We start from the raw sequence: 14,121 nt of genomic DNA, 5'->3' as shown, positions 1-14,121 counted from the left end.
TCTTGAAAAATTTAACTAAAATTTAGTGTGTGAAAATTATTAATATAATATTTATTAAAATATTTAATTCCTACTATTTAATTTAAAACATATGTTTGAAGAATTTAAACGCAGTTGCCTAAAACATACATTACCTTGGAAAATCACTTACATTATTGATGAAAAAATTTTATCTGTGCGCCGATAAATTACGTCAACAAACAGTATTAAACACATTCGTAGATAAGCATCACGAATTCTGAGATAGACGTGAAACAATAGTATATGTATCCGCGCTATGCGACATTATTCATGGTAATTTTGGGATAAAAATAACATATTTTAAAATTTAAAACGTACAGAGTACGTAAATTACGTAGATGAATATAAATAAATATTATTTTCAAGAAAATGTAGTTTTAAATTTAAAAATTTTTTTCTAAAGTCAATTTGAGAGAGACAAAAAGTATTAATAAGAAGCATAAAGAACAGCGTGCATGGAGAAGAAAGCATGTACTGGAAGTGGTGCGCGCTATAGGTATGAGAATTTTTAAAATTATTACTTACCTTTTTTTTACTTTTCCCTTTTATCCTTTCCTTCTCCTTTTTTCACTTTTTCACTCTTTTTTCACTCTTTTTAAAAAAATGCGTTTTCAGAGAATACGTCAGTACAATTTGACAGCTTTTGAAAATGTAAACAAGTGTCATAGAAACATTTATAAATTGCTAATCAATAAATTGCTAATCAATATTGCTTTGACAACCATTTAAATATGAACTGTCAAAATATATTTTTGCACATGACAACATTGAGATAACCAATCAGCGTCGCGATAAAACTGTAACAATACACTTCGATACTTTCGAGATTTCGATACATTCGACTATCGACTTCTCATGCCTTTTTTAAGAGTGGACTAGAACAATACAGGCGCGCGCTGCGCGCGCACACTTATTATAGTAATTTAATAATTAGGAAATCTAAATATTTAGATAAATTTTTTTTATTTTAAATAACCGTCAAAATAACCTTTGCTATCAAGCTATCAAACTATGGCTGCGTTCCCATTTAGTCTCACTCAGTGCAGTATCCAGTGGCCGCTATTTTGCTGGATACTGCACTGGAGAAGCGTTCCCAAATTACTGGATCAAATATTTGGTAATCAGGACGAAATTATTTAGTTCCCATCACCAAATATTTGGTAATCAGGACGAAATTATTTAGTTCTCATCACCAAATATTTGGTAATCAGGACGAAATGATTTAGTTCCCATTACCAAATATTTGGTAATCAGGACGAAATTATTTAGTTCCCATCACCAAATATTTGGTAATCAGGACGAAATTATTTAGTTCCCATCACCAAATATTTGGTAATCAGGACGAAATTATTTAGTTCCCATCACCAAATATTTGGTAATCAAGACGAAATTATTTAGTTCCCATCACCAAATATTTGGTAATCAGGACGAAATTATTTAGTTCCCATCACCAAATATTTGGTAATCAGGACGAAATTATTTAGTTCCCATCACCAAATATTTGGTAATCAGGACGAAATTATTTAGTTCTCATCACCAAATATTTGGTAATCAGGACAAAATTATTTAGTTCCCATCACCAAATATTTGGTAATCAGAACGAAATTATTTAGTTCCCATCACCAAATATTTGGTAACCAGGACGAAGTTATTTAGTTCTCATGGTTCTCGAGATAACCAATCAGCGACGCGGAAAAGTGTCAACAATAAACTTCGAGACTTTCGATACATTTGAGTATCGATCTATTATGCCTTTTTTAAGACTGGATACAACTTGACAGCTTGAGGTAATGTAAACAATTGTCATAGAAACATTTATAAATTGCTAATCAATATTGCCTTGACAACCATTTAAATATAAACTGTCAAAATATATTTTTTGGACATGATCAATATTGTTTTGACAACCATTTAAATATAAACTGTCAAAATATATTTTTTGCATATGACATTGAGATAACCAATCAGCGTCGCGATAAAACTGCAACAATACACTTCGATACTTTCGAGATTTCGATATATTCGACTATCGACTTCTCATGCCTTTTTTAAGAGTGGATCCTAGAATTGTACTTACATTCATGAATTTCAGTTACAATTTCTTGACAATTTTTGAGGTTTTCACAATTAAATATAAAAAATAAACAAATATAATAGAAGGGGCATCCAGAGCCATCGCAGGATGTTAGTGCAACATTTTTAATTTAATTTCTTAAAGAATTATTTTTTTAATAAATTAATCTACAAGAGACAGTTAAATTGTACACCGATCTCACATCGAGATACGTATGTGTACGAAATTATAAGTATATTGTTCTCATATCGAGAAACATTTACTTACATATAGGAATTATTGGAGAGAAAGGAAGAGAGAAAAAATATCAGGTCGCGAGTGGCTAAGCCGGGAATTGAACCCGGGTCTTCCGCTCCCCATCGCGGCTCCGTTGCCCGATTTGTCGGCCACGCGCCGAGCAGCCGTGCGGCTCCTACATGGCGTGGAGAGGCGGTTTGCCCGAGACTCACAGTTGCGTCAGCTCTACGGCGACTTCATGCGGCAATACGAGGAGCTGGGCCACATGACGAAGGTGGACCCGGCCGATCCCAACGCGGAGTGTACGAGCTACCTCCCGCATCATGGGGTCATGCGCGCGTCTGGCGCCTCCGCCAAAATTCGAGTCGTATTCAACGGCTCAACGACGATCCCCTCCGGTACATCACTAAACCAACATCTACTGGTGGGGCAGAACCTGCTCCCCCCTCTCGCCAATGTGCTGTTGCGGTGGCGACTGCACCGGTACGTCCTTGCCACCGACGTGGAGAAGATGTATCGGCAAATCCTTGTGCATCCCGAGGATCGCGACCTGCAGCGAATAATTTGGCGAGATGACGAGCAAGGCAACATGGGGGACTTCCGATTAAACACTGTGACTTACGGTCTGGCGTGCGCCCCCTTCCTCGCCATGAGGACACTTCGACAGCTCGCTGAGGACGAGGCTGGGCAATATCCCCTGGGAGCGAGCGCCCTTCGGTGCGACGTCTACATGGACGACGTCCTCTCAGGCGCGGCCACCCTCGACGAGGCGCGAGATCTCCAACGCCAATTAACAGGCCTCTGTACGGCGGGCGGGTTCCCCTTGCAAAAGTGGTCGGCAAATAAACCCTCGCTCCTGGCTGACGTTCCTGCCGAACACAGGATGCAGCGTGAGCAGCGCGACTGGCGACCACATGAAAGCCACTCGACTCTCGGCCTGCAATGGCACCCCAGCAGCGATGAGTTTTCTTTCGCTACTCGAAGACTTACAGTTGGCACTATCACAAAAAGGTCAGTCTTGTCACTCATCGCTAAGCTGTTCGATCCACTAGGCTGGTTGGCCCCCACAGTAGTGATAGCCAAGATCGAGTTTCAGTCCACCTGGCTTCAGGGTCTCGACTGGGACACGCCACTCGATGAGGAGTTCTCCCGTCAGTGGGCTGACTTTCAGGCCGAGCTCCCGCTGCTGGAGGGTCTTCGCGTCCCTCGGTGGGTGACCTCTTGCGATCCCGGTGCCCGGGTGGAGATTCATGGTTTCGCGGACGCTTCCGAGCGCGCCTACGCCGCCGTCGTCTACTTACGGACAGCAATCGGTGAGTCTTGGCACACCAGCATCATAGCGGCAAAAAGCAAGGTTGCTCCTACCAAGCAAATCTCGCTACCCCGCCTGGAGCTCTGTGCCGCCGCGTTGCTCATGCGCCTCGCATCCGGCCTCCAAGCTACGCTCGAGCTTGCCTGCCAAGACCCTAGTCCATCTGTGGTCGGATTCCACCGTCGCTCTAGGCTGGATTCGAAAGCACCCGTCTCGTTGGAAGACCTACGTCGCTAACCGCGTGGCCGAGATACAGACCACCGCGCCTCACGCGCTGTGGCATCACGTCCAGGGCCGAGAGAATCCAGCCGATTGCGCCTCACGAGGCGTCTCGCCGGGACAGCTGGTGACTCATCAGCTTTGGTGGCAGGGTCCCTTCTGGATTCGCACGACACCTTCGTCGTGGCCGGCTCTGGACTGCTTGTCTCCTGATGCCGACCTGCCCAACGCTTGAAGCCAAACTCACGCGGCTCGACCTGGGCCCCCACCGTCGAAGGAACCGGAGGAGCTGCTGCGTTTTTCCTCCCTCCAACGGTTACTCCGTGTGACCGCTTGGCATCGACGGTGGCTACGGTCGAGACCAACAACCGAGACGATCACGGCACCGAAGGCAGACTCTAATCGACTTGGCGACACCCTGTCAGTAGCCGAGATCAACGCTGCTCAGACGGCCTGGATCCTTCGGGTACAGGCTGAAAAATACAAGGCAGAATTAGACATCATTAAACAAAGTCGTATTCTCGCTAAATCCAATACCTTGACTCGTCTTAGTCCCTTCTTAGATCCGCAGGGCATCCTCCGAGTAGGAGGTCGAATTAAGCACGCTATCTTCGCCTACGATGAGCGGCACCTGATCATTTTCCCTGGTGACTCTCACCTCACCCGGCTGATCGTTGAGGCGTCCCATCGATCGTTGCACGATGGAGTCCAGATGACCTTGGGGCTGGTCCGGCAACGCTACTGGGTCCCTCGCGGGCGATCCCTGGTCAAGCAGCTGATCCTGCGTTGCGTTACTTGCGTGCGATGGCGGGCGGCCGTTCCTCAGCAACTCATGGGCGATCTCCCGAGGCTGCGGGTGACGCCGGCTAGACCTTTCCTCAACACAGGGGTCGACTACGCCGGCCCTATTCAATTGCGGACGAGCAAAGGGCGCGGACGCCAGGCGTACAAGGCGTTTATCGCCGTATTCGTCTGCCTATCCACAAGGGCTGTGCATCTGGAGGTCGTATCGGACTACACTGCCGATGCTTTCCTGGCGGCCCTTCGACGGTTTGTCTCAAGGCGCGAATTGTGCCGCACCATCCATAACGACTGCGGGACAAACTTCGTCGGAGCCGATGCGCAGCTGAGAGCGTTGTTCGCCGCCAGTAGCCCGGAGCGACGACGAATAGTCGGACAGCTGACCGCGGACCAAATTTAGTGGCGATTCAACCCGCCGGCAGCCCCCCACTTTGGGGACCTATGGCAGGCGGCCGTAAAGTCCCTCAAGCACCATCTCCGAACGCGTACTGGGAGAGTCGACGCTGACCTACGAGGAAATGGCCACGCTGTTTGCCCAAATCGAGGCGTGCCTAAATTCACGGTCACTCCAGGCGCTCTCCAATGATCCTGACGACGTCGCCGCCCTCACACCGGGGCATTTCCTAATCGGATCAGCCATGACCGCTGTACCCGAGCCGACGCTGAACCTGCCAAGTAACAGGCTAGCACGATGGCAGCTGTTGCAACAGATACGGGATCATTTTTGGGATCGGTGGTCCAAGGAGTACCTCCACGCCCTGGTCCATCGGCCAAAGTGGTGGAGAGAAGCGGCCGGCTTCGAGCTCGGACGACTGTACCTCATCCGGAACGAGAACACGCCACCAACAAGATGGCCCCTCGCTCGCATCGTCCGCACTCATCCGGGGGAGGATGGTCGGGTTCGCGTCGTCACAATCCGCACTGCCGCATCCGAGCTTATCCGGCCGATCACCAAACTCATTCTCTTGCCGAGTTGCGATGCCACGGCCGGCGACGATGCGCTAGAGCCGTCTCGCGAGGCGTTCTTGCGTCCATCGCGCTCGTAGAAACATAAGAGCATCCTGAGAAAAAAAAACCATTTGGCTATCAATGTACAAAAGGGGGCTCCGCGCGTTTGCGTACTGAAAATTAACACGTACCACCGGGCGCAAGTCGGACTCTTGCCGACGCTTTGCGAGAAAGCATCATTTGACAGCCAAATTCACCGCGACTCAGCCACGCGATATTGGTAGACCGCGCACGCGCTGATCGCCTTGACTCACCCCCTCACCGCATCGGGAACAGCTGACCACAACATCAAAGGCAAGACAGCGCATTAGTAAGCTAGGTTCGGTGTGAAAGGTAATCTTGTACTCACACTAGCTCGGCCCAATTCCTTCCCCCTTTCTGCCTGGTCAACAGCCGTGGAGCCTCACATCACGACGCGTCATTTCGCCCGCCGGGTACATCACTAGCCACCCTCGTGAACTCGGATAAATCTCACTATCAATCAAGATCCGCGCCACGCTGGTTATCGGAACTCGCCAAGCGCACCTGGCGAGACGGGCGGGATGTTCGAGACCTCACATGCTGCGTACACGCGCATACGCCTGAGTGAGCTTGAAAAAACCGCGCTCGACAACGTCACGCAGCCGGCGCCTAATCGCGGGCGGCCACTAAACGGTCGCTTGAAAGTGGTCAGTGATAATATTTTGATCACACAAGCCACTTTCAAAACAAGCGACAGAAAAAATAAAAACGGTCACCGGAAACTCGCCGGCTTCGCAAGAAATCTGGATCCTTCTCGAAGGATCCCGCGCTATAAAAGCAGCGTGCGAGAAGCGCGCGCTCTCACTTCGAGATAACCGCCGAACGTAACGCGAATTTCGCTCGTAAAAAGAATACGTCGGTCGCGCTCTGCCCGGCCCACTGCCGATATTCTGCCACGGCCGATTCTCGTTGCCTGCGAGAAGAGAAATAAGTTGTATTCAGTGTAGCTTGTGTTAATTTTTGTAATTGTCGAAAAATAAAATAAGTCAGTTGTGATTCAATTCGCGTGGCTCAATTCGGGACCTACCGCCATCCTACTTGTCGATAAAGCTCACCGCTTGCTCACTGCAAAATCGCGCAGTCTGCTACAGTAAGTAAAAATTAATTACATTTTAACATATGGCAATATAAAACTAAAATAAATTTAATCACAAAACTGTTATTATTTAGAAAAACTGCTTCATGCTAAAAAAGCTACTGCATATTAGTTTTCAATAATCTTACCGTAATACTTTTATGCACAGAATAATGAGACAAATCAATTGGTGAAAAGAAAACGTATAGTTGACTTTAAGAAAAAGTACGCAGCTGCACATTGCAAATTGCATACTTTTTCTTAAAGACTTAATGCGTTTTCTTTGCACCAATTAATTTGTTAATTACTTTTATTAATTAATTGATTTAATTAATGTAATTTATTTGTTAAAGTAAGTTTTACAAATCTCTATTAGAGCTTGCCGAAGCGCGAGGTATTAAGTTATCGATAAGTATCACGAGAGCGAGCTACTACTGATACATTCTTTTGTTTTTCGGACAGCGTTATATTTTCAGTTATGCGTCGTCGCGTAGTTAGTCTGTTCGCGTCCTTCGGTCTAAATAGTTCGGGTCTCCGTACACAAGCGTTTATTTTGTATTACTATTTCCTTATTTGTCTTTTAATCAATAAAGAACTTTCACAATATCAGATTCTAACATTATTCATAATTTGTTATTAACTATGATATGAATTTTTATGGACACAGATTCATCTAATTCAGAAAAATGTGGACAGACAGGAAAATGTATAATTATTATATTATATTATATTTATAATTATTTATATATAATTATTTATAATATTAAAGTTAATAAAACAATATTATATATATAATAAAACATTTATTAACACAATTTTAATACAAATAAAAAATTTTAAATACAATAATATTTTATCTTTTATACATCTTTTATATATACATTTCATGTAGACACCTTGTGTAATTATATGTTGTCATAGTAACACATACAAATAATTAAAGTTTGAGCAAAAAATTTATAATGCAGCGAAATATCTTTGAAAATTTAAAACCAGCAGACAGGGGCAAGATAATTAGATTTTACCATGCAGGCCATAATAGAACAGAAATTGCGCGCATTATGGAATGTAACCGTCGAACGGTTGCATTATAGATAAGAAAATATGAAGAAGGAGGAGTAAATAATTTAGAAGATTATCGAAAAAACAACAAGGGTCCGCAGAAAACAACACCAGAACAAGATCAAAAAATTGTTAGAAGAATAGACGAAAATCCGTTTGATGCAGCAGCTACAGTGCTATGCAATGGAGGTATAAATATTTCTGCGAGAACGCCGTTTAAATGCTGCACATATTCACTCACATCTTGCAGCAAAAAAAATTGAATTAAAACCAAAACGTAGAATGCAAAGGATGCAATTTGCCAGAGAATATTTGGACACAACTCAAGAAGAATGGAATGCTGTTGTATGGATGAATGAGAAAGTTTTTTCATCTGCAGAAGATGGGCGATTTCGCGTCTGGCGTCTAAATGAAGAACGTTTGAATCCTAAATACGTTCTTCCATCAGGATATAGCGGAAGAATATCAATAGGATTTTGGGGAAGTATGACTTCTACTGGATTACTAGATCTTTTAGAAATAACACCAAGAATGAATGCCGAAGAATACGTAAAAATATTAGAAGTATTAAAACCCGGTATCAGACACGTCTACTCATAAGAACAGTACCCGATAATAAAAATAGTACAATACAAGACAATAGTGCCGTTCATACCTCCAGATTAGTCCAAGCATCATTTGATGCAAATCCGGATATCTAGCAGATGCCATGGCCAGCAAAATCTCTGAATTTAAATCCGATATAAAATGTTTGGGCCCAAATGAAGGAAAGTGGATAGCTGGCCAATTACAAACTAGAGAAGCGTTAAGGAATCATGTGCAGCAAGTGTGGAACGAACTATCTTTGCAACCGGACTATGCGCAAAATTTAATAAACTCAATGCGAAGACGATTAGAATTAGTCATCGCAAGCGATGGATACTGGATACCATATTAGTAAGTATAGCAGTATAAAATTAATCAAAGAGAAATATAAATAAATACATATGTTTTAATAATTTTAATTCTTATTTTGTATTTCAGAAACACTATTTGCTGATTAAAATAGGTTCTATTGATCAGTAAACGTGTATCAACATGTTGATGAAATATTGAATATAGTAAGTGTTAGTATATAAATAAAAATAAGAGAAAAAGAAAGTGTAAATATTAAATACATGTTTTAATAATATTGATACTTATTTTGTTTCAGGAAACAGTCTGGTCACAAAGATAATTGGTTCTTTTGTGCACATTTCTTAAGGCTTCTCTAGTTATTAACCAGCTATCTACAAGACTTCATCTGGCCCCAAACATTTTCTATCGAGTTTAAATTCGAAGATTTTGCTGGACATCGAATCTTCTGTATTGTCTTGTACTATTTTTATTATCAGGTATTGTTCTTCTGGGTAGACGCGTCTGATACCGGATTTTAATACTTCTTCTAATATTTCTACATATTCTTCGGCATTCATTCTTGGTGTTATTTCTGCAAGATCTAGTAATCCAGTAGAAGTCATACTTCCTCAAAATCTTATTGATATTCTTCCACTATATCCTGATGGAAGAACGTATTTAGGATTCAAACGTTCTCCATCTGGACGCAATATCGCCCATTTTCTGTAGATGAAAAAACTTTCTCATCCATCCATACGACAGCATTCCATTCTTCTTGAGTTGTGTCCAAATATTCTCTGGCAAATTGCGTCCTTTGCATTCTATGTTCCGGTTTTAATTCAATTTTTTTTGCTGCAAGATGTGAGTAAATATGTGCAGCATTTAAACGGTATCTTACTGTTCTCGCAGAAATATTTATACCTCCATTGCGTAGCATCAGTGATGCGATATTTTCCACCGCGGTCCCGGCTTCGCTGCCTCACACAACCTCCAGAAGCGCTACGTCATGTATCCGTGTGAGCTCGGCCGTTCAACAAATGGAAGAGAGCGAACGTCTCCCTTCCACCGAGCCGACACAACAGACGGTAAATGGATGCTACTTGTGTAAGAGTATAGGTAATAGAGATATGTAAATACATATGTGGTAAGCTAGTCGGTAGGCCACCTGTATATCGAAAACATAAAAGGCCATCTAGAGTATAAAAGAAGGCAAAATAAATAAGCCGTTGATTCGGAGTCAGTTTGAATTGAGCAAGCAAAGAGAGGCAAACACGGAAAAAGAGAGTTCTTTCGACCGCGCAAGTGTGCGTTTGTTTCGGAGAATTCGCAAATTAAAAGACAAAACAATTTATAAGTGAACGGTGCGAGCGTGCATCTAGTAACATTCGATGCGAGCGTGCATTATTTGATTAAAAAGGTGAGTGTACCTTTTAATAGAAACTCGTGTGAACTAATTTGTTTGTTAAATATATCTTTAGTGTTTTTCAATAAGATCTTTCATTTTCTATTACCGAAACTATCGATTATCCTGAATCTTACACTTGTATGTTAAAAGCAAGCGTTTCTGATTTAGAAAAGAAATTCTGAAGCGAGTGGCTGGAATATTAGAGATCACCTATTCGAGACCAAGATCTATAGAGAGAAGGTTACCTCACGCGCAAAGAGGGACGAGCGGCAAGAGGGGCAAATGCTGAGCGGGGCGAGCGGCAAGAGGGACAATGATGATCTCATCGACAAACAGTAGCTGTCTCTCTCGCACGCTTTAGTGTTTTCTCTCTCGCTCCTTTAATATAGAAATGCTTTGAGTTTTTATCGAAAAAATACTTTTATTTTGTAAAATATTGATAGCACTGGAAATTGCGTAATAATAATTGAAAAGTAAATTAGAAAGGCGCTATAAATTACATATATTGCAAATTATAGCGCTAGATATTTAACGTTTATAGTGTTAAATATCGCTGCAACAGATGCATTTGTAATACAAATTGCTTTGTACTTGTATTTAGACTGTAATATCAATGAAAATAAAATATAATTTGGGGATATACACAAAAAACATCATTTGTAAAGTAGTAAAATAAAAGAAAAAATAGTACATATTTAAAAATTATTTTTAAAATAATATTTACTGTTTATATGCATTATTTACAAAAGAAATACTATAAAGAAATTTATTTTTTATATTTAATTGTGAAAAAATTGTCAAGAAATTGTAACTGAAATTCATAAATGTAAGTACAATTCTAGGGTAATATAAAAAGCATCATACACAAATTTATTATGATACAAACTTAAATAATGAAATTGTAATATATGTTTCAACATTGCAAATGTGAATATTTATATGATAAAATTTACAAAGTGTTAACAATTTTCAAATATTTGCTAATGAAATATTATTGAAATGTTTCTGTTGAAATCTTAAAATAATTCTTTAAAACAAATATGATGAGGTATATATTTGGGACCATTAAATATGCGGCAACATTGTGATTAAAAAATTTTATAAGTATCTATAATAAAAATTAAGTATAATAAATATAATAAGTATACAAGTATAATAATAACATTTTTATAAGTATCTATAATAATAAAAATACATATATGTTGTATTAATCTGTTAATTGCGTTAAATTAATTAATAATTTTTTTATATTTATTGGCGACTCTTTTTTGATTATCTTCAGCTTTCCTCTTATTACCTACGTGCTTGCGATTTTTTTTGGCAGTATTATAAAATTTAATGCGTACATAAGTTCTTTGGAGAATAAATGCAAGCGAGTGACAGAGTTAGAAACAGTTAGAAAAGGAAGAACTTTGAAAGAGAGAGACAGCTACTGTTTGTCGATGAGATCATCATGCTCTCCCCTTCCTTCATCGCCCCTCGCCTCCAAGCTGTTTCTAGCTCCCCCTTTACTTCATCGTCCCTCGCCCACAATTGGTTTTCCTGAGGTAACCTTCTCTCTATAGATCTTGGTTCGAGACCTGCTTCGTGCAACTTTCTTTTCTTTTTTCCGCATTTGTTTCTAACATAGTAAATCATCAGATAATATTTTTTTGCCAAAAAAAATAATATTTTCTATTTATTAATAATATTTGCATATGTTAAACTAACAATTTTAGAAATAATACAGATCTGCTATTGTTAATAGAAAAATGAAAAGTTATTTTACAATGTTGCAACAAAGTGCTAATTTAATATATGCGAATATTTTTAATAAAGATAAAATAATTTCTTTTAGCTAATAACATTATCTAATAATTTATATAAAACAAATATCGAAAAAGGAAAAAAGTTACAAAATCACAGTTTTTAAACACGAGATTTTTAATATTCTTGCCATTTGCCTTACTCGTTTAGCCATGCTTGCTATTTTACATTTGTCAACATGAAAGATTATACACCTGCAAAGCTTTTAATTATTTATTTTAAACTACTGCATATTAGCAAGAGTTACTGCAGTAACTACATATACATGTACTGTGGAGATTAGTGGAGGAACACAGTAACATATTAAAAATGCAGTCAAATAGATGTAAGATTAGTAATTTTATTAGTATTATTAATAAGTAGTAGTCTTCCGCACCACCTTTGAGGTTCCACTTATGGCGCGTTCGATTTTTTTTAAGTGGATCGTCGTTTGGAGCCCTATTGTACCACTTTTTTACACCTGTTATTTACAGGTTAAAATAATTTACAGTAGTTGACACTGTATCTTTGTATCTATATACTTACTGTACTTCGTATACTCACTATACTTGTACTTTTGCGCGTTGCGCGTATATTGGCGACTTGGGAAAATTACTTACTTTATAATTTTCTATAAATACAAAATATATTTTGTATTTATAGAACAGCAACATCATCAATATCTGCAGCATGTAGCGTTATATTATTTTTTTTTTTCATGGGGCTATTAGCTTATAATGTCTTTGCCGACATGAGAGATAAATGGTTTTCATCAATCACCATGTTTAGAACCGTTTCTTTTCTAGATTTTAAAGCCGATTTTAAAACACAAAGATTATTTACATTGGTAACCGAAAGTTTATTGCGTTTTTTTGTTTCTATATCTGATAAAACAGAAAACACTTTTTCTGACTCAGCATTCAAATTTGGAAGTGATCTAACAGCATTCAAAAAAGATTTTAGATTGGGATATTTTGCAATGTTAATAGTTCTGACTTTGTAAGATTTCTTTCCACATGTCATCAAAATTTAATTTTGAAAGATTTTCTTTTTCTACTTGTAAAAAATCATGATATAAAAGATACCATTCTTTCTTTAAACCATCTTCGTCAAAACCACCAAAAGTTTGAGCGATAAAAGAGACATCAATGAATGATATTTCTCTGTCACTATCCGATAAAGCTACGTTTGCTTCTAAAACTTTCAATTTAGACAAAAATTTGTCATTAATTGGTAATCTTTTACTAATTTCTTCTGCAGCAGTGACGCAAAATTGCAAACAATTTTTTCGAACATTTGCAACTATGTCTGTGTGTCCTTCTTTCATTAATTTATCGAGATATTCCTCACATTCGAATCCTAAATTTACTTTATTTAGAGATTTTTGATTCTCTTGTTGAGAAAATTGAATATTCCCACACAACACATGGACGTCCTTTGGACGTCCGATATATATCCTCATAAGTCCTATTTATGTCCCCCGTCCGCGATACGTCCAAAGTACGTTATTCGGACATCTTATTAAAATCGCAACTGCAATAGGATGATTGTAGGACTTATAAAGGATATTCCAGACATTGCATAATATTGATATTGAGTATACAATAATAATGAAATATGTATAATGTGCCTGTATAGCTAGAAATCGAGCATTATGTCGATATAACATTTTTTAAATATATACATGTAAATTTCGGTTGTGTTTCTTTTATGTCTGGAAAATGTATATTGTATGTCCTGAAGTTATTCTCTGTAAGTTTAAATTCTATTATTATACATATATGTAATTATAATATTCTTAGAATAAATTTTATATTGTTTAAAACGCATTATTTGTAATAGGCTATGTCCAATTTTTACAATAACATAATATTGATATATATTTGAATAATTTTCTTGTTTTAAACAATTTTATTCTTTATAATTAATAATTAAAAAGTTTTTTATATTAGTCCGTAAAATATGAATTGAAATTATTTAAACAGTAAGTAAAACATTTCTTAATTTTGAAATTAATATATATATAAATATAATTATATATAATTTAAAAGAAATAAATATAAAAATATAATTATACAAATTTAAAAAAATTTTAATTTTATTGATATACAAATATATAGTTATTAGCATAGAAATTTTCAATTAATTTGGGAAATTAATAATTAATTAGTATGCCGTGACACCGTATGCAGCGCGCCAACCAATAAGAGCGTGTGTTCTACGTT

The 14,121-nt window shown here is 38.8% G+C and overlaps 2 protein-coding genes across 2 annotated transcripts; both read left to right on the top strand.

The window, feature by feature from the left end:
• The first annotated feature begins 476 nt into the window (after positions 1-476).
• Positions 477-5,064, top strand: LOC105669264 (uncharacterized). Its single transcript, XM_012362135.2, has 3 exons — positions 477-517; positions 2,369-3,859; positions 4,101-5,064. Exons 1-3 carry the CDS (start codon positions 477-479, stop codon positions 5,062-5,064), a joined length of 2,496 nt encoding a protein of 831 aa, XP_012217558.2.
• Positions 5,065-5,182: 118 nt separating this feature from the next.
• LOC136999332 (uncharacterized) lies at positions 5,183-5,710 on the top strand. Its single transcript, XM_067353044.1, has one exon. The coding sequence runs from the start codon at positions 5,183-5,185 to the stop codon at positions 5,708-5,710; it is 528 nt and encodes a 175-aa protein (XP_067209145.1).
• The last annotated feature ends 8,411 nt before the right edge of the window (positions 5,711-14,121 follow it).

This window comes from Linepithema humile, chromosome 4 (genome assembly GCF_040581485.1).
Source record: "Linepithema humile isolate Giens D197 chromosome 4, Lhum_UNIL_v1.0, whole genome shotgun sequence".
In the NCBI taxonomy this organism is placed as follows: Eukaryota; Metazoa; Arthropoda; class Insecta; order Hymenoptera; family Formicidae; genus Linepithema; species Linepithema humile.
Note: the sequence above shows the minus strand (reverse complement) of the source record. Positions and strands in the feature narration are given on the sequence as shown.

Bases quoted from the DNA above. Each gene is read 5' to 3' on its own strand.
- LOC105669264 (XM_012362135.2), top strand. From the start codon at position 477: ATGGAGAAGAAAGCATGTACTGGAAGTGGTGCGCGCTATAG. The intron at 518-2,368 runs GTATGAGAATTT...ACTTACATATAG, and splicing joins GGAAGTGGTGCGCGCTATAG to GAATTATTGGAGAGAAAGGA. The intron at 3,860-4,100 runs GTTGGAAGACCT...CAACGCTTGAAG, and splicing joins GATTCGAAAGCACCCGTCTC to CCAAACTCACGCGGCTCGAC.
- LOC136999332 (XM_067353044.1), top strand. From the start codon at position 5,183: ATGGCCACGCTGTTTGCCCAAATCGAGGCGTGCCTAAATTCACGGTCA.